Source organism: Galeopterus variegatus, unplaced genomic scaffold (genome assembly GCF_000696425.1).
Source record: "Galeopterus variegatus unplaced genomic scaffold, G_variegatus-3.0.2 Scaffold2487, whole genome shotgun sequence".
Classification (NCBI taxonomy): Eukaryota; Metazoa; Chordata; class Mammalia; order Dermoptera; family Cynocephalidae; genus Galeopterus; species Galeopterus variegatus.
The window spans coordinates 254744-275145 of record NW_007728598.1 but is presented as its reverse complement, the minus strand read 5'-3'; the positions used below and the strand labels follow the sequence as shown (position 1 = coordinate 275145).

The following is a 20402-nucleotide window of genomic DNA, read 5'->3' as shown; positions in this document are numbered from 1 at the left end:
ATACTGGGAACCGAATCTTTGACCTTGGTGTTACAAGGCTGTACTCTAAGTGTTCATGAACTTTTTGAAGTCCGCTTGTACTACAGAGAAATAGTAAGAATGTTGAACCTTCCAGCATTTTTTGCAATGGCAACAAATTGGAAATAATTCAGTTTTTATCAATAGATGACTAGTTAAATAAAGTGTACATTTATACTGTGAAATACTGTACAAACAGATTATAGGAGAATGAGATGGATCTACTGATTGAGAAGACATATTTTTGAGTGACCGAAACAAATTGCCCAACAATTCACAGAGCATGAAGCTGATTATTTACAAATGGAAAAAGATATGAAACAATGCTGTATGTAAAAGAGTCTAGAAGTATGCATGTAAAATGGATAACAGTAACTAACTATGGTGAAGTTTTGAGGATGGGGAGGGGAATTATTTTCAAGGGGGATTTAACTTTACATGTAATTAAATTTTTTTAACAAGTATGCATTCATGCATTTATGAATTACTCGTATAGTCAAAAACGAAAATATTTTCAGTGATGGGAGAAACTTGAGCCTGCTTGTTTTCTAAGAAGGAAGCAGTTAGTAGAAAGGGAGAAGTAGAAAATATAGGAGAGGAGTTAACTGATGGAGAAAGGTCCCTGGGCAGTAGGAGAGAATATAATCTAAAACTCAGCTGGAAGAGGTTTGCTTTGGATAGGAGGAGGGCCAATCTCTAGGACCAGAGGGGAGGAGGAGTACATGAGACTAATGGAGATAAATTTCTGTATGTGGGAGTGGAGGTTGGGAGTGGAGAGAGGAGCTGAGGAATTTGCTGTATGATGACCTCTATTTTCTCTTTGAAGTAACAGTTTGTCCCCTGCCACCCTCCTGTCCTGTTCTCCTTATTGTAGATCTCAGGAAATGTGATTGACTGGCTTCTCCACCTGTTCACCTCAAGCACATGTAATGCTATTAATATCTCATTACTATCAGGCTCTTTCCTCTTGTCATCTCTGTAAAGAATAGCTTTTTACTATCATTGCATATGTTCCCACAAGTCCTGGAATGCTGCCCTGAAAACAACAGGGTCGTAATAATGGGCCACACCAATGAACCGATTCCTAGTGTTTGAAAAAACCGGGGCAACTGCTTTCTGGTGTGTTCCTTTCTGTACTCAAGAGTTTTTCGTTTCCTGTGCATTCAGAAGACCCCATTCCCAGCTTTCTGCCCAGAGAAATCTATGAAACCACCTCACCCTGGCATTCTATGGAATTTGTTTTTTTGCAGCCTCACAAAGCCCTCTGTTGTTGCTGTTTAACAGTCAGCTAACTGTGAAGTTGGGAGAAGTGGAGAGAACTTCTGCCCCTTCTCTTTCCTTTAAATTTAGGAGGCTTCCAGCAGCTGACCTTCCCTTTCATGTGAAATATATTTAGCCACCCATTACCAGTTGCAACCCTTTTGTGGTCCTTGGGTCCCAGATAGGGAATTGAAGAGTTTTTAGATGTCAGGCATCAAAAGAAACTGAGGAAAATGTCTGCATTCTTTTGTCCTCTGCTCTAAATCTTAGCCACCCATTACCAGTTGCAACCCTTTTGTGGTCCTTGGGTCCCAGATAGGGAATTGAAAAGAGTTTTTAGATGTCAGGCATCAAAAGAAACTGAGGAAAATGTCTGCATTCTTTTGTCCTCTGCTCTAAATATCCTGACTTTCCTAAAGGCTATCCCCTAAGTTACTAATATTTTTTCCCTTTGATATCTGCCTTCAGGAGGAAAACCCTAAGAAGATAAATCATTCTTTTCTGTTATCTATGTTATTAATCCTATTATTAACATTTTGATGATAAAGGTACATCCTTTGCTTCTCTCTGAATGGGAGATACAGATTGGTTTTTGTGGTTAATTTTCTGGCCTACCTTTAACCATGCTAGTTAATGGTAAGTGTTATAAAACAGTACTTTGGAGGATTTTACTGTATAATTAATGAAAATGAAGGAACTCCAGATGAAAGTGTTGTAAATCTGCATTATATTCATACCTATAAGATGCTCATTACATGCCATATCAGCACCAAAGGTGTTGTTCTAAGATGCGAACAAATGAAAATTATTGAAATGTGCGATTTAATTGTGTATAACTTCCTCTATTATATTGATCTTAATCTGTTTATTCTGATTAGTCCTCATATTTAAAAAAATGAAGCCAGAAAACTTAACCTCTGAGACTTTTATGTTATTTTTTTTCCTGTGAACTTCGGGAAAGAGCAACTTTGGGATGGCTATTTAACTGGGTATGGTTCAAATGAACACACTTGATATTTAGGTTTAAAAAAAGATGGTAAGTTTGTTTCATAAGTTAATTAAGTAGTAGAAAGAATACTATGTTTGGAATCAGGTAGAATTTGATTTTAGCCTTATCACTTACAGTGCGTGACCTTGATGTAGTTAACTTCGCTGAGGCCGAGTTTTCTCATCTGTAGAATGGGTAATATAGAGAAAAGCCTCAGAAGAGATTACCTAGAGAATGAAGGAGGAGGAATATGTATAAGAGAGAAAATAATGAGTCCAATTTTGATCGAACTGAATTTGAAGTGCTGCAGGAAAATTTAGATATATAAGTTTTGATTGCTGTAGGACCGGAGAATACACCCTAGAATGTGCAAAATGTCTTCCATTTCACACAAAATTGAAATCACGTTAGAAGGTCTTATTTAGCAAATAATCTTGAGACAGGAAGTATAGAGAAAAGAGCATGTTACTGAAATATAAACTAGAGCTCCATGTGGTCCAGTCTGTGTACAGTGTCACTTTTGAAGTTACACAAAGGTCAGATTGTATTCAGCCTCTCAAGCTATTGCAAGGGGTAGGGGAGGGCATTTTTAATCTGTTGCAAACACCTTAAATTCACAGAGCACACAGCACCAGGCTTCTCATATAATATGGCGAGTGCTTAAGAAATGTGGTTGATTGATTTACTGGAAGAGAACTCCGGATTACAATTTTAGAGAAAAGTATTTTCTATTTTCTTTTGTATCCCTACAAAAGAAACCCAAAGTAACAGGTTCAGATTTTACGCAAGAGTCTGCCCCCCCCAAAAATTTCTATAGACAATGGATTTTCTCACATTATAGTATAAGGCTTTGTTGTTTCATTTTAGTTGCCTCCTTAGATGCTCCTCTGAAAATAATTATGTATTTAATGAATCTAAGTGTTTATTCTCAAGGGTCGTGGAAAAAAATATCTGTCAGAAATGCTACAATAAATGCATTTTTCATAATATAAATAAGATAAAAATGTAGCCTTCACTTTTTGCTACTACATGCTGGACTTCAAACTGAAACATATTTCAGAACTGGATTGTATTCAGAAAGGGTCATTTTCTTCTACTGAAGTTTCATGCATTTCTGTCTCCAGATTTAAGCTGCTTATTATTAATACCAAGACAAAATGGTTTCTTCAGGAACTTGGGAAATAATAAACAGCCTTATTTAGAGAGCACTTTAGCCTGGATTTGGTCCGTGAACTTATGGATGTGAAGCCATTTAGTGTGCTTAAGATCTTAAAGATCCTTTCAAGAGAGACTGTTTGGATTACGTACCCTGTCATGTATTTGCCTCTTGCAAAGTTTGGTTTGAAGTAGTTGGGACAAGACTGTGAACAAAGCCCTAAGAATCATAGAGCTGAAAAGAATCTCAGTCCCCTTTTTTAGCCCCTTTATCCAAAGAGGACAATTTACAAATCATTCAAGACAGGTGACCGCTGATCCTGTTTTTGTGAGACATCCAAGAGTGAGAGTCCCCCGATTATGCCAAAGTAACTGTTTTGGAAGAAAGCACCCAACATTCTTGTTTTTCTATCACATTTTAAAACTTACGAAATGTGAGCAATGATGGGAGAGATACCCAGTCTGCTCCTTGGGTGGTTGATGGTATGAAGGGATTGCTTACATACCTTTAAAGCCTGGAAGATGCTTATATTTAGTTTAGTTTTTTGTTATTTAAAAAAAAAATCGGAGTGTTACTCTCTTAGCATTTTTCTGAGTCACTTTATACCAAGGGTTGTAAAACTCAACATTCCAAAGAGGGCAGGCAATTAATGTGAAATAAACCAATAACAGCAATCGGGAGTGGTGGGATCTGTGCTTAAATTGGGGAGCACAGGTCTTGGGGGCTAAGAACATTCAGATTTAATTAAAAAATATAAAAAGTCCTGGCCAAACAAAATGATTTACTGGCTGTATGTGGCTTGTGGGTGTGTTGTTTGTGACCCTTGTCCAATAACCAGTATGCCCACAGGCACTTACAAAAGGCTTCAAATGATGATTCCAGGTGTATAAATTACCACTTAATTCACATTTGCAATTTCATTTCTTCACAAAAACATATTTTGGATGTGTAGGTGAATTCTTCCTAATCTGGTTATTCTTGCCTTGGATAATCCTTTCAAAAAAAAAAAAAAAATTACCACTTAATTCACATTTGCAATTTCATTTCTTCACAAAAACATATTTTGGATGTGTAGTTGAATTCTTCCTAATCTGGTTATTCTTGCCTTGGATAATCCTTTCAAAAAAAAAAAAATAGCTAATGATTTGATTTAGGTTGGGTGAGGATAGCCACGTAACGTACTTTATATCTCTATCAGGATTTACAACTAGGTCAATGTATCATTAGAATGATTTTGCCAGAACATGCTTTTAGAAGGGATAATGTCTAAACCAGGGAACTAAGTTTAATGCCTTTAAGTAGGACCTCCATGTTGCACACCTCCAGGGGGCACAATTCACAGTAGTCTACATGACTGGCTAAGCACTGCACAGCTCTGGGGGAGCACTGACATCCACATGGACTACACTATGATAGGCACTCTGTGATTGTGCAGTGATGCAACCCTGCCTTCAAGTTTAGGCAGGTTGGGCCGGCCCGTGGCTCCCTTGGGAGAGTGTGGTGCTGATAACACCAAGGCCACGGGTTCGGATCCCATATAGGGATGGCCAGTTGCTCACTGGGTGAGCGTGGTGTTGACAACACCAAGTCAAGGGTTAAGATCCCCTTACCGGTCATCTTTAAAAAAAAAGACAAGTCTAGGCAGGTAACATATATTTGGAAAGCAGCTGAGTCTAAGACATTAGGGAGTGTTGGAGACTATGATAAACTGGAGAAAACAATTCCCACATAAAGGCATTCAAATTTAGATAAATTTAAACATTCCTGTAGGCAAGACTCACTGCCAGCTTGAGACCCCTGGTGTAAATCAAGGGACAAGAGATGTCTTTCATATCACACTAGAAACTTTGCTTTAGTTATGACTCTTTTGGTTGCATATAACAGAATTCCAAGAAAAGAGATTTCTTGGCTCACATAACTGTGTTAGCTCAAATAATTGAAGGGAGTGCTATAAAAATCAGGGCCTTCACTACATGAACTGGGTACCTGACATAGCCAGTATTCCTTCTCCATCCATCTGACCTTGGCTTGGCCCTGCTTCCTTGTGCAAAAGGGCAGAGGATATGGTCTCTGGTTGCCATGGTTCAGGGACCCCACCAAACAGAGAGAGCTTTATTTCTTCTCAAAATGCATATGGGAGAGACTCTTACTTGCCCTGCTTGAGTGATGCGTGTCGTCAACCTCTTGGAACAGTAGCTGTTACAGATGGGGCAGTGTCTGGGGGAACCATGATGGAATGAGATAGTATGATTGGCCAGGCCTAAGTTATGTGTCCCACACATCTGCCTGCTCCTCCTGAACTTGTAGAAGGGGATGGGAGGCCTATTACTAAAAGAAGAAGGATTGGGCCGGCCTGGTGGCGCACTGGATAGTGCGCCGCTTGGGAAGCGCGGCGGCGCTCCCGCCCGAGGGTTCGGATCCCACATATAGACCGGTTCCCGCTCACTGGCTGAGCGAGGCGCGGGAGCAACACCGAGGGTTGCAATCCCGTTGCCGGTCCCAGTCCGGTACGGGGGCAACACTGAGGGTGGGGGGGGGGGGGGGCGGGGGGGCGCGCGGGTGGGGGGGCCGCTTGGGAAGCGCGGCGGCGCTCCCGCCCGAGGGTTCGGATCCCACATATAGACCGGTTCCCGCTCACTGGCTGAGCGAGGCGCGGGAGCAACACCGAGGGTTGCAATCCCGTTGCCGGTCCCAGTCCGGTACGGGGGCAACACTGAGGGTGGGGGGGGGGGGGGGACATGGAAAAAGACGAAAAAAAAAAAAAAAAAAAAAAAAAAAAAGAAGAAGGATTGATAAAGCTTGTTGGGAAGAAAAATTTACCTGTCAAAGTCTACTGCTCTCAGATTCTCCAGAAGGGTAGAGCTCCCCACTTTTTTACCTCCCTTCTGTACAGCTCAGGGAATGCTTCATGACCAAAAGCTTGCTGGAAATTTTACAAGTTGCATGTTCATTTGCCTTAACAGATGGGAAGATTATTTTTACATATAGCAAAACCGAGTTGTGTTAATTGTGCGAATTATGGGTTGCTGTCGGTTTTGGTTCAAATGCCTCTGAAAAATTCAAGCTGCTGAGGTCTAGTTAAGCAAAGAGTAATAAAAGTGAAAAACTAAACTTAAAAATTTGCATTTTTTCTAGTATGTAAATGTGATACGTGTAGAGTAATACTTCAGTTTATAATCTCCGAGAGGATGGAAGCTTTATTTTTGTTTTATTTATGTAAATATTAAAAGATTAGAAATGATGAAATATCTTAGCTTTATAATTTAAACTTCCCAGGAAAATGCGTTTTGCAAAAGGAAGGAGAGTATTTCTACAACGGAAATTTCATTGACCATCAAACTTTGGTTTGATAAAGTGTTGATTTGTTTACGTATCAGGACTGCCTCTAGCTGAGATGGATTAAGAAGTAGCTTGCATTGTTGATTTTAGGAAGTTCAGAAATATTTTCACCAAAAATGTCATTGCTCACCAAAAATACCATTGTTCATTGCTGAAATTTATCATTAGCATTTATTATTATTATTCTTTTTATTAATTACTATTGTTTATGTCTTTTAAAATTACTACTGAAAAGGTGGTAAACACATCTAGGTGCTAACAACTTAGTATAGATTTTTCTTTACCATTTTATTGCTATAACAGCTTTGCCAAAATGCAATCCACATTCCAAAGACATTACCCTTTAAAGTATACAGTTTAATAGTTTTCAATACAAATGTGCAACTGTCAATCACCATTATTTAATTTTAGAACATTTTTATTAACCAGCCCAGAGAGAAGCCTCATACCATACCCATTAGCAGTCGCTTCCTGTCTCCCCTTCCTTACAGCCCCTGTCAACCACTAATTTCCTTCTATCTCTATGGGATTTGGTGATTCTAGACATTTTATATAAACCCAATCGTATAATTTATGGCCTTTTGTGACTGACTTTTTTGATTTAACATAATGTATTCAAGTTTGATCATATTGTATCATGTATCAATAGTTTATTCCTTTTCATTGCCAAATAATATTCCATGGAATGGATATGACACATTTTGTTTATCCATTCATCAGTTGATGGTCACTTGGGTTGTTTCTACTTTTTTGGCCATTATGAATAATGCTGTTGTGAACATTCATTACAAATTTTTGCGCAAACACATTTTCAATTCTGCTAGGTATATACCAGTATCTAGCTGGGTCACGTGGTAACACAATGTTTACATTTTGAGGAACCGCAAAACTGTTTTTCAAAGCAGCTGTTCCATTTTGCATTTGCAGGAGCAATGTATGAGGATTCTAATTTGTCCAAATCCTCACCAACACTTATTGTCTATCTTTTTTATTTTAGTCACACTAGTAAGTATAAAAGCATATCACCTTGTGATTTTGATTTGCATTTTCCTGATGACTAATGATGTTGAACGTCATTTCATCTGCTATTGGTCATTTGCATATCTTTTTACAAAATGTCTATTTAAATACTTTTTTGAGGGGGTGAGCTATTTATTTACTTATTGAATCATGATTGATTATACATATTTTGGGGGTTCAATGTTGATCAAATTAATATTACTAGTATATATATTGTTACAAATTGTACTTATTCTTTATGCCCCTTGTCCAATCTCTTCCTATCCCCCTCTCCCTCCCCCCTCCCACCACTGATAACCCTAGATTTTTTCTCTCCCTCTGGAAGAGTAATGGTTACTCTGTTGATTTGTTGCCTAGATGATCTGTCCAATGCTGAGAGGTGTGTTCAGGTCCCCCAATATTATTATAGAGCAGCTGCATCTTCTGTCACTCTGTGATGGGCTTTGTGGAGAGAGACATCCTCTTCTTTTCTTTGGTCTCTGCTAATGACTCTCCTTGTGTGAATGCACTCCAGTGGCTGGTGGACCATCTGCGTGGTGGTTGTGGCATCTAAACACTTTTGTGGCAACTGTGGTTATTGTGGTGGCTGTGGTGGGCCACCCACATGGAGGTGATGTTTTTGGCATGCTCCTTGGCACTGGTGGTGTGCCTGGTTGTGGAATGGGTGTCTTGTCCCCAACTCCATACCTCAGGCCCCCAGGCAGTCCCCAAGGTGCTGGTGGTTTGCCTGGTTGTGGAATGGGTGTTAAGTCCGCAGCTCCATCCCTCAGGCCCCCCAGTGGGCCCTGAGATGCTGGTGGTGTGCCTGGTTGTGGGTGAGGGGTCCAGTCCCCAGCTCCACACCTTGGGTTGCCTGGTGGGCTGTGGCGCTGGTGGTGTGCTTGGGCCTGAACTAATTTTTTGTCCTTTGCTTACTTCTAAAATGGGGGAACTTCCTGTGGGGACCAGTACTTGAGCTGTATGGTTGAGCTAAATTGCCACTTTGCTCCCTAGGGAAGGCTTTCTGTGCAACTCAGGGTTTAATGGTTGACCTTATAGGTACTTCTGGCTCTCCAGAGACCCGATGTGCCTGGGTTGTGTAGAAACTCTGACCTGGGCCTGATTCTTTTCATCATATTGCACCCCATGCAATTCTATATTCCTGACCAGTCTCCTCTGAGTGGTCCTGCGCTAATTGGGGGGTAGATTGGCTGTCCTTGCTGTGTCCCAGTGTTCTCCTGTCTCCTGGTGGGCCTGTCTCCCTCATTGCCTATGCTCCAAACACTTCCCATGGGACAGGCCATGCTCCAGTCCCTTGTGATGACTCACCAGCCTTTGAATGGCTCCTTTTTTTCAGTTGCTGTGGCTCCTTGCTCCTGTGTGGTTCCACAGGAACCGTATTCGTGGTCTTGCTGTCCTGGAGACCACCAAGGTCCCCTTCTCCCTTGGCACCTCCAAGCAACTCCATCTGAAAGGCACAGCTGCGGCTTCTGCCCGCTCCTTCTCCATGCACGCAGCAGCTCCAGCCTTAAAGCAGCCATGACCCGAAATGCTCTGAGCAGTTTTTTCTTTCTCTCATCGTGGCTTATCTGGCCTTCAAGAACTCCGTAGGTCTCTCCTCTTCTCCTGAGCTTTAGTGGCCCCAGCATGGCTGTTGTTGCTTTTTTATAGTTGTAAATTGGTTAATTTGTGGGAGAGAGTGATGCTGGGGACCATCTATTCTGCCTTCTTGACTGGAACTGCTATTTAAATCCTTTGTCCACTTTTTAAAATGGGTTGTTTCACTTTTTATTATTGAGTTGTAAGAGTTCTTTATATGTTATATGTTATAGATATAGTGACAAGTCCCTTGTGCTGTAGACAATTTGCAGATTTTTTTTTTCCATTCTGTGGATTGTCTTTAACTTTCTTGATTGTGTCCTTTGAAACATAAAAGTTTTTAATTTTTATGAAGTCCAGTTTATCTATGTTTTTCTTTGGCTGTTTGTGTTTTTGATGTTATATTGAAGAAATCATTGACTAATGCAAGGTCATGAAGATTTACTCCTATGTTTTCTTCCAATACTTTTTTTAGTTTTAGCTCTTACAATAGCTCTGTGATTTATTTTCAGTTAACTTTTGTAATGGAATGAGTTAGGGGTTCAGCTTTATTCTTTTCATGTGGGTATTTAGTTGTTCAAGCATCATTTGTTAGAAAAGACTATTCTTTCTTCCATTGAATGGTCTTGGCACCCTGGTTGAAAATCAACTGATCATAAATGTAAGGGTCTATTTCTAGATCCTCAGTTCTATTCTTTCAATCCATATGTTTATCCTTATGCCAGTATCCCACTGTTTTAATTACTCTAGCTTTGTAGTAGATTTTCAAATTGGGATGTTTGAATCTTCCTCCTTTGTTCTTTTTCATGATTGTTTGGGTCCCTTGAAATCCCATATAAATTTTAGGATAATCTTGTCAATTTCTGCAAATAAATCAGCTCAGATTTTGGTAGAGATTGAATGAATGCCAATTAGCTGGGAAATACTGTTGTCTTAACAATATTAAGTCTTGCTGAACTTGTTAATTAATTCCAATGCTTTTATAGTGTACTCCTTAGGATGTTTTATGTACAAGATCATGTCTTCTGCAAATAGAGAATTCTATATCTGGTAAAATTAACTTTCAAAAATGAAGGAGAAATTATGACATTCCCAGATTAAAACAGAATTTTTCACTAGCAAACTAGCCAGTGAATTTAGTCAAGAAAATGAAACAAAAGACATGCAGATTGTAAAGGAATAAGTAAAACTATCTCTATTTGTAGATGTCCTGATTTCATAGAAAATCCTAAGAAATCCCATAAAATTTTTAGAAGTGATAAACAAGTTTAATAAGTTTGCAAGGTACAAGATCAGGATACAAAAATTAAATGTGTTTTAAAGGAATAAGTAAAACTATCTCTATTTGTAGATGTCCTGATTTCATAGAAAATCCTAAGAAATCCCATAAAATTTTTAGAACTGATAAACAAGTTTAATAAGTTTGCAAGGTACAAGATCAGGATACAAAAATTAAATGTGTTTCTACATAGTAGCAATGAACAATCTGAAAACAAAACTGAAATATATATTTTAGGAGAAGCTTGTCAATTTCTGCAAAGAGAGATGTCCAAACCAGACTTATTTGTTTAGCATTTTGAATATGTTATCCCTTTACCTTCTGGCCTTCATGGTGCCTGAGGAGAAATCCACTGCTATTCTTGTTGAGGATTCCTTGTGTTTGATCAGTCAGTTCTCTCTTGCTACTTTCAAGATTTTCTTTGTCTTTAAACATTTTAATTGTGATGTGTCTTGGTTTGGATATCTTTCTGTTTATCCTACCTGGAGTTTATTGAGCTTCTTAGGTATGTAGATTAAGGTTTTTCAGTAAATTTGGGAAGTTTTTGGTCATTATTTCTTTAAATACTCTCTCCCCTTTTCTTCGAGGACTCCCGTTATGCATATATTGGTCTCTGAGGTCTTTGCTTATTTTTCTTTATTCTTTTTTTCTTTCTGTTCCTCAGACTGGATAATTTCAATTGACCTGTCTTGAAGTTCACTGATTCTTTCTTCTAACAGTGCAAATTTACTGTTGGAGTGAATTTTTTATTTTGGTTATTTTACTTTTCAATCCCAGAATCTACGTTTGGACCTTTTAAAATAAATTTTATCTTTTTATTGGTATTCTTCATTTTACGAGACATCATTTTCATATGTTCTTTTAATTCTCTAAACATGCTTTACTTTTGTTCTCTGAACATATTTACAATAGCTAATTTAAACTCTTTGTCTAGTACAACAACATCTGGGCTTCTTCAAGGACTGTTTCTATTAAATATTTTCTGTGAATGGGCAATACTTTCTTATTCTTTTGTGTGTCTAATAATTATTTTGTTGAAAACTGGACATTTTAAATATTGTAACATGCCATGTCTTGAAATCAGATTCCTACCCTCCCCAGGGTTTGTGTTGTTTGTTTGTTATTGTTGTTGCTGCTGCTACTTGTATAGTGACTTTTCTGGACTAATTCTATAATGTCTGTATCTCTGTCATGTGCAGCCTCTGAAATCTCTGCTCAATTTGCCTAGTGGTCCACTAGTGACTGGACAGAGATTTCCTTAAATGCCTCAAATCCATCAGTCTCCCAGCCTACACATGAGGGCTTCAGCATGTGTGTTGGGGCACACCTTCAATGCTTTTGGAGTTTATAATTCTGCCTTTTCTCTAACTTCTTTCTTGTGCAGTCTCAAGGCCAGCCTGAGTTGTAATATAATGACCTTTTCAAGTCTCTTCTGGGCATTCACACAGCCTTGCACATGTGTGTGTCCTATAGTCCCGGGAATATGTCAGAGCTTTTCAAAACCCCTTATAAACATCTTATTCCACAAATTTTTTTCTTTTAAGGTTTTGGTCACCATCTTCTTTACTTCTCTGGTATTGCACCCTCAGGCAGCTGTGATGTTAAACAATTGCCACTGATTATTTTCAACAGACACCCTCATAATAGGGTGAGCTCTGAGTCAGGCCAAACAAAGACAAACACTGTGCAGAGAGCCTTTCTAAGAAGCTGCCAGGCATGTCAGAAAATGACAGTTCTTTAGAGATTGGGCCTTGGTTTTTGAGGTACTCCAAACCTGCATTGCGGCCTCCAGTGGTTGCTCTGCTGCTGGTTTTCACAGATCCTATGATTTCAAGGCTGTTGTTTTTTTAAGGCTACTTTGGAGCTGGGGAAAGGGAGCTCAAATGTTTAAGTTAAAATGCAACAAAGCTCACTGTTCCTACTAAGTTTCAGCCATATTTCTTGATTAAGCACTTTTTGGATTATTGTGAGCCTTTGGATAATTTCCAGAGTTCAGAAAAAGTTGATTTTGACAATTTTTGCCACTGATGTCATTGTTCTTGTGGAAGAACGGATTTTCATAGGTCTTTACACCACCATTTCTCTTTCTTTATTTTTAATTAGTATTTTCCCTTAGGACAGATGAGACTAGAAGCACATGAAAATGCCTAGTGCCTAATGAAGAGTGGACACAAGATTGAGTTGGGATGGGAGCTCTACAGAAAATAACTGGAGACAAATTTTGCCTGTTTACCTTCCTTTACTTAATTTTTAATTGTAGCAATGTAATAAGTAAATAGCCATGGGAGTCTGTATAAGTGGAGCCTATATGCTTATTATTTTACACAGTGTTCTTTGTAGCTGTGCCATCTGGTTTTCCAACCCACAGCAGATGGGGTAGGGAAAGTGCATGTTAGAGGCAGATGTACCAGGACAACTGGCAGTGAGAAAGAAGATTTAAGTATAAAAAAGTAGACATAACAATCGGTGGGTACTAACATAGCGTGCTATAGTACTCACTTTTCATAAGTTATATTTATGTAAAAATGAAAATGTTAATTTGTGTTCTGTATTACTTGCTTTTCAAGACAGAAAATGTCTCATATATTTTATAAAGTTTTCTATCAAGAATCAATAACACGTTTAAGGTTTGATACTTAAAGTTATATACCTCATTTACCTAGAGAATTTATGGCCAACAAATACCATATATCCAAATGATATTGCTAATGGGACATTGCTCTTTCATTGGTGACAATTTCTGTTGAGGAAAAAGATTATATAATCACCCACTTAAAGTCACCACTGTAATTCCAATATCTTACAAGCTGAGAGTTTTTTTTTTTTTGTCTTTTGTCTTTTTCCGTGTCCGGCAACGGATCGCAACCCTCAGTGTTGCCCCCGTACTGGACCGGGGACCGGCAACGGGATTGCAACCCTCGGCGTTGCTCCCGCGCCTCGCTCAGCCAGTGAGCAGGAACCGGTCTGCATGTGGGATCCGAACCCTCGGGCGGGAGCGCCGCCGCGCTTCCCAAGCGGCGCACTTATCCAGTGCGCCACCGGGCCGGCCCCAAGCTGAGAGTTTTAACAGTATATCATCTCTATCTAAAGACATATGAAGAAAAATGATTAAGTTTCTCAAAAGTAGAAAATTGAACCCTGAGAGTTTTAACAGTATATTATCTCTATCTAAAGACATATGAAGAAAAATGATTAAGTTTCTCAAAAGTAGAAAATTGAACCACATGGTCATAATAATTTTTTGCTCACTTCCTGTATTAAGTCCTTTAAGTTTGTAAGCACCAATAACACCTTCTACTTACATAGCAAAAGATGCATTAGTTTGTTGCTGAAGATATCATTGTTAGGTTAATAGTCATATAAGGTACTGAGGACTTAATTGACCACTTGCAAATAAGCTCTAGGCAAAACCTGTCTGTTCTGAGGGGGCATCATGATGACAGGTCACATAGCATGCAGGTATGAAATAGAGGCAGAGAGAGAAATGTGGACAGGATCTCAGCAGAGGTAGTAGAGCAGGAATCCCAACGTAAACAGTGAGGGGTGATCTCAGAGGAGCCATCTATCAAAAAGTTCACTCACAATGTGGGTACCATTAGCTGACATCATAGCTGATTTGATGAAAATATCCAGAGATCAAGGAGCCACTCGTAACAAGAAAGTAAAGCTGCAATAGTTTACTGTTCCATGTAGCATAGATAAAAGACCCACTTTTGAAAGTCTGCATCATGTCATGCACATTGTTAAAAGCCTGTACTGCAGGTGGTGGTCTACAAAGGCTGAGAAGATCCAGGGTTCTTGAGACCATCACCAAATCCAGGACTGTTCTGCAGGGCTGAAGAACACATATGGACCAGCATCTTCTACCAAAAAGTCATTCCAAGAAATGAGAGGAGGGGAATTGCTACAGGATTTTCAGGTGGTGCTGAGTATTAAGTAGTGAATTAGATTACATGGTCCATACTGGCAAACAGAGCATGTACCTGGTGTTCTAGGAAGTGACTACTGTTGTGAGTATTCACCAAGTGAGGTTCCAGTTGTCAGGTCGACAGTTTGCCAAATTACAGGTGGTTTTTCCTCTGGACTTTTTATTTTTTAACATACTCTACTCTTTGATTCAAGTCCAGTATACTAAAGGTGAATAAAATATTTAAGATGACTGGACTCCATTTGAATTATAGGATTGATGTACTAATATTCTTGGATAAAAATGTAAATTCTAGCTAGATATTCACATATATAAATATAATATTTCTATAAATGTCTTTTTAATAGTGTTTAGTAAGGTTACTGTTATAATATGAGCTACCTAATACAAATGTAGTTAGCCATTCTGGTGTTAAAAGTGTGCACTTCTTTATTGCAGTGTCTTGGCAGGTTACAATGGTACCATCTTTGCCTATGGGCAAACAGGCAGCGGTAAGACATTCACCATCACAGGTGGGGCAGAGCGTTATAGTGACAGAGGTGTTATCCCAAGGACGCTGTCACACATTTTTGAGCAATTACAAAAGGTATGAAACTAAATTCATTTTGTATTTGACACATCCGGTAGAAATTTACTGTGGGCAGAAAATTTATTGTGACATTTTATTACATTATGTCCAAACGAGAAAGTGTTATTGTATAATAACTCCAGCCTTTACATTTAGGGAAAGGTTGGGATTTTGCTGGAGAAGTGGAAATTAAGAAGGTATTTCTTGTTAAAGGGCTCTATTTCGGCAGAAACTCAACGGGAGTTCCTTCTGATGCGCCCACAGAAGTTAAAAGAGCAGATAACACCTTTTACTAACTAATATCTTATATTTCTCATTAAGAAACTGAGGAATGTCTTTTTGCCAGAACAGACCTTTCTTTTAGCTACTAAAGCACTGATTAGGATAATATGATTATTGCGTTTTTACACTTTTAATAGAAGCCTATAGGAATTTACCACAGCAAATCTCATTGCAGTTAACAATCTTGTAAAGAACGGTTCCCTATTTATATTATATGTATCATTTATTGAGTGCCTCCATGTGCCTATTGCTATATCAGTGTTTAATACAACATATAATGCAACTAACAAAGTAGGTATCCTTATCCCTCTTTTATAGTTGAGAAAACTGAGCCTTAGGTTAAATATATTTTTCTGGGTCCACATCTGATAAGTACCTGATCTGGAGTTCCATCCCAGGTCTGTCTTATGCCAAACTCCACTACATGTACTGCCTCTATACTTCAGACCGGCTTTATTTTGTTGGTTGTGTTTAAACAAATTCCCTGTACTGAGTCATTTCCTGGGTTTCAGGTTTCCGCTCTGTGAGAGTAGAGACTGAATTGTACTAAAAGATCTCCACCATCTCTACTAGTTTCAACCATTTGTTGGTTGTATTAATTCTCTATAACATCCTAACTAGGTCAATGGAACAGTCACTTCAAAATTTCTCGACTGAATTCTATTTGCATTTTGAGTTGCAGAGATGAGAAGAATTGCTGAGATCTGCATAATTCTAATTGCCATCCATAAAGTAGCAATTATCCATTAGTTCAGCTCATCTCTCATTTGCACAAACATGCCTACTCTGCATGCCAGAGCATTTGGAAGAAAAGGGGTTGAGTATAGAGTATATGTTAGATCCGAAGCCCTTCTTTTCACTTACTCCTTTACCTATTTTGTTTGGTTTCCACATTTCACAAACTGGGATCATAATTTTTAATAGTTTTTGTTGCTGTGACCTAATGTGGAAGCCTATTGTCTTGAAAAGACCATTGTAGTTGGTGTAGGCTAACCTGGTTCTGAAATAGCATGTGGCCTTGGGTCAATTATTATTGTCTCACAGAGTTGCTGTGAGAAGCCAAACATACTATATTTAAAGATACTGTCTAGTTCCTGGTACACAGTACATGCTCAGTACATGATAGTTATTAGCACAGTCATTAATATCCATTTACATGCATGTGGCCAAATGATTACTGACCAATTTCAGAGAACCCTTTGAAACTCTCAGCACAAATGAAGCCAATTGCCCTGATTAAGTTCAAAAGAATACACAAATTCTGACCATCACATATTGTACACAACTATTGATAGTCAACTTTGTACCCCACAAATATGTACAATCATTTATACTTAAATAAAAAATTTTAAAAAGAAAAATATTTTTTGCCCCTTTCAAAATTTCATCTATGGTTACAAAAGAACAGCTCTAAAAGTCTGAATGTCTCCCAAGTACTTAACATCTGTTAGGTTCATTATTTTAGATCTGTTTGTCATTGACATAAGTCTAAACCCCATTTCATTCTGAATGATCTTAAATAACTTCCTAGACTTGCAGAGAGCCCATAGACAATTTATAGGCAGGGCAGCTCTTTGTAATGGACAGATTTCCACGATGGAGCACAACACACTCATTATAATCAAACTGAACTGTGGTAAAATAAGTCAGTCAGATTGAAGTACATTGTAATGTTTATCCACATTGTATAGATGAAAAATGCAGACTGGTACTCAGAGGTCCCCAGCTAATTGCCTTAGAGGGCCACATGGAGCTCTCTAGAATTCTTAAAGGAAACATTTGACCTGTACAAAGTCTTTATTTTAAGATAAACTAAGAGCCCAGTGTATACTGGATCCTGAAATGCCTGTGAGTGTGATGGAAGCACATTATCACCAATTTTTAAGAGACGAAAATTGAGTCCACTTATTTTAGAAATCGCTGCTCATTATTTTTGAGTATTGTGAGGTTCAAGCTTGTTTGGGGGCAGGAAAGAAGGCTGTCTGCAGGAAACATGTGTGTTACATTACAGTCTGGCAATCCTAAACACCAAAGAGGAGTAATAAGGAAAGGTAGCTTGCCACATAACTTAGTGAATTTTAAGTTTGTATTCCAATAAAAGTTCAGAAAATGCAGACGCTGGAGGAGTCTAAGGCATTATCCCTATCGTCTCAGGGCAGTGGACTTGTCACTTTCCTGCCTTTTTATGATTTATGCTTATTTCTGGAAGAAGAGAGTTTCTCCACTGCAGAGGAACATAAAAGTTGGCTATTATTTTTGCTTTTCTTTTCCTTTCCTTTTATATTCACATACTTAATTCTCCATTTGGAAGTTTTTAGAAATAATAATAAAAAACAATAGTAACAGCAATAACCATAGCAGCAGCAGCAGCAACAATGATTTGTTGGTGCCTGTTACGAGCCTCTCATTTTTGGTGAGATCTTAAATATAGAACCTTACTTCTCTGTCACACATTTCTGCAAGAACAGGGTTATTACCCCCATTTTGGTGGTGAAACAATAGTAAGGATGTGGGATCACACAGTTGTAAATGGCAGATCAATACTCGAGCCCAGTTCTGTCCAGTTGTAAGAAGATCTCAGAACTGTATGCTAAAATCTCAAATCATAATCTCTGGGATATTTTAGATATGTTCAGATAAGTTGTAGAAATATATTGATCTCAACAGGATCTCAGAATGGTGCTGAAGGATCTCCCAGGGCTTTTAACATGCTCTGAGAATCTTCCAGAGAGGGGGCAGAGAGTGACCATGAAACCCTTTTACTCAGGAGTATTTCATGGAATACTTTAGGAAGCCCTGGATTAACTAATGGCCACACAGAGTCTGTTAGTGTTTGAAGTCTCTGATACCTGTGTTAAGCCAAGCTACAATCCAAAGAATTATGTTGCAATGGTGCCTTTACTAAACTAGGATACTAATGTATTCAATAGGCCATTTGTCAGGGTACCCGTTAAAGTCACTCACATCAGCAGCATTTCCAGCAATTGGTTGAGAGCGATTTGCTTAGTACAGATTCAGTTCATGTTGTTGCTTTCACAGAACACCAGAACATGCAATTTCAGTTGTAGCTTGAGTGTTTTTATTATAGTCATGTGCTGGCTGAGAGTTGCCTTAATTTTTTCATGTATTTTGTTTTTATAAGATGATTGTATCTTTATTTGGATAGTTTGAGCCATTTTAGGACTGACGATCATGTTAATTTTAAAATGTAGAACATGTAGGGATTCATTATCCAACTGCCTCACTCATTAAAGTGTGAAAACAGAGGCCTGACATGGTAGGGGCTCACAGCTAGTTGGAGTAGGAGTCCAGCTTTTAATTTGCAGGCCACTATTCTCTCCCCTATCTCTGTAACTTGGTTCTCTCTCCCCTAGAACAACATCTGTTAAATGGATTTTATTATATTTATTCAATTGGATATATTGAGAATCGATCAGGAAGCCAATAATCTTCCTGAACTAATAGTTGAATATCTCTGATTTTTCTCACTTAGGCCAGGAAAATTAACCCTACGAGTGAGATATAGGCAGTGAAATGTTAATGTCCACACTTACCTGACTGATATAAACTATTTTATGTCCCCTGGAACTCATTTTCATTGTTATGTATTTATGTCCTCAGAAAATTTTGAATATTAGAAAAAATTTTTAAAATTATGATTAAAGATGGAATCAATCTTGCAACTGAAGTTTTTAAACTTAAGTAATGATCTGTGTTCTTTTATGAATAGATTATTCACAGAATGTAAGTTATATTTTCTTAGTAGTTTTTTAGGGGGGTCTGGAAAGTAAAGTGGTGTGTTATGTATTTCTGCAACCAAGTTGGCTTGTTATAAGTATATATTGACTTTTTCTGTATAATGTGGAGCCAATAAAAAATAACAGACTGAAGTTGCTTGTAATCATGGGTGTTGGCCATTAGAAAAAAAAGTTTCATGCATATGGCAACTGGCAACTTGAAAGTGTCACGAACTGAAAATGTAAACCATATAAAGTGAAAGAGAAAAGGAGAGAAACTGTGAGGAAACTGTAGTAATAAATGTGTTCATCTTCCTCTAAGCTGAATCACTATTTATAGCCATTAAATAATGTCTTTCCCTTTTCCAATCAGGACAGCAGCAAAATATATACAACACGCATTTCCTATTTGGAAATCTACAATGAATGTGGTTATGATCTATTGGATCCAAGACATGAAGCCTCCAGTTTAGAAGATTTGCCGTGAGTAGTAGAACAACAAAGAATGGGGGGAAATTACTTTCAGATGTTCCCTTCAATTGTTTTCTTTGAAACTGTGTATGTTTCTGGTCTCAATCATAATTAACAAATACTGGATAACAGAATCCTTTTGTAACATAATGGATTTTTTTCAGTTATGACAAATGGACAGTAGTGATGGGAATTAAAATTGCCTGAAATTTATTTCTTGGGAAAATCTCTTTTGGAGTTGGCACAAGATAGTGCAGTGAATGTTCCCTGAGAGTAGGTGCTTAGAGGATTGATGGCTTTTGTAACATAATGGATTTTTTTCAGTTATGACAAATGGACAGTAGTGATGGGAATTAAAATTGCCTGAAATTTATTTCTTGGGAAAATCTCTTTAGGAGTTGGCACAAGATAGTGCAGTGAATGTTCCCTGAGAGTAGGTGCTTAGAGGATTGATGGGATATGACAGTGCTACTTACTCCTGCCACATGAAACCCTTTTACTCCTCTAATTGTGGCCTTTTTCTGGAGAAGGTATTCAAATTAGAGTTTAAGCAGCAGTAAGAGAATCTGAAAGAAAATAAAATTTTAAGTTTTCCCCAAATGTTTTACTATCATTAAGTCTAATATTGACCTTTGATCAATTGGCACTGATTGTTTCAAGACTTGAGTATAAATTGAGGCTTCAGAAAGTATTAATGATAGACTAAGTTACTCTGCAAGCATTTATATAACATTGCTCACTACTTGTTTGAATATCTGCCTATATTATATTATATATA

General features: G+C 38.2%; 1 protein-coding gene across 1 annotated transcript in view; it reads left to right on the top strand.

Moving 5' to 3' along the window:
• KIF6 (kinesin family member 6) overlaps window positions 1-20402 on the top strand; it is a gene marked incomplete at its 3' end in the record, with an annotated part of 243976 nt that overhangs the window by 1470 nt on the left and 222104 nt on the right. Inside the window, exons 2-3 of the mRNA XM_008581913.1 lie at window positions 15005-15152; window positions 19527-19636. Coding sequence (XP_008580135.1) covers window positions 15005-15152; window positions 19527-19636 — 258 coding nt within the window. The remainder of the gene's footprint in view (window positions 1-15004; window positions 15153-19526; window positions 19637-20402) is intronic.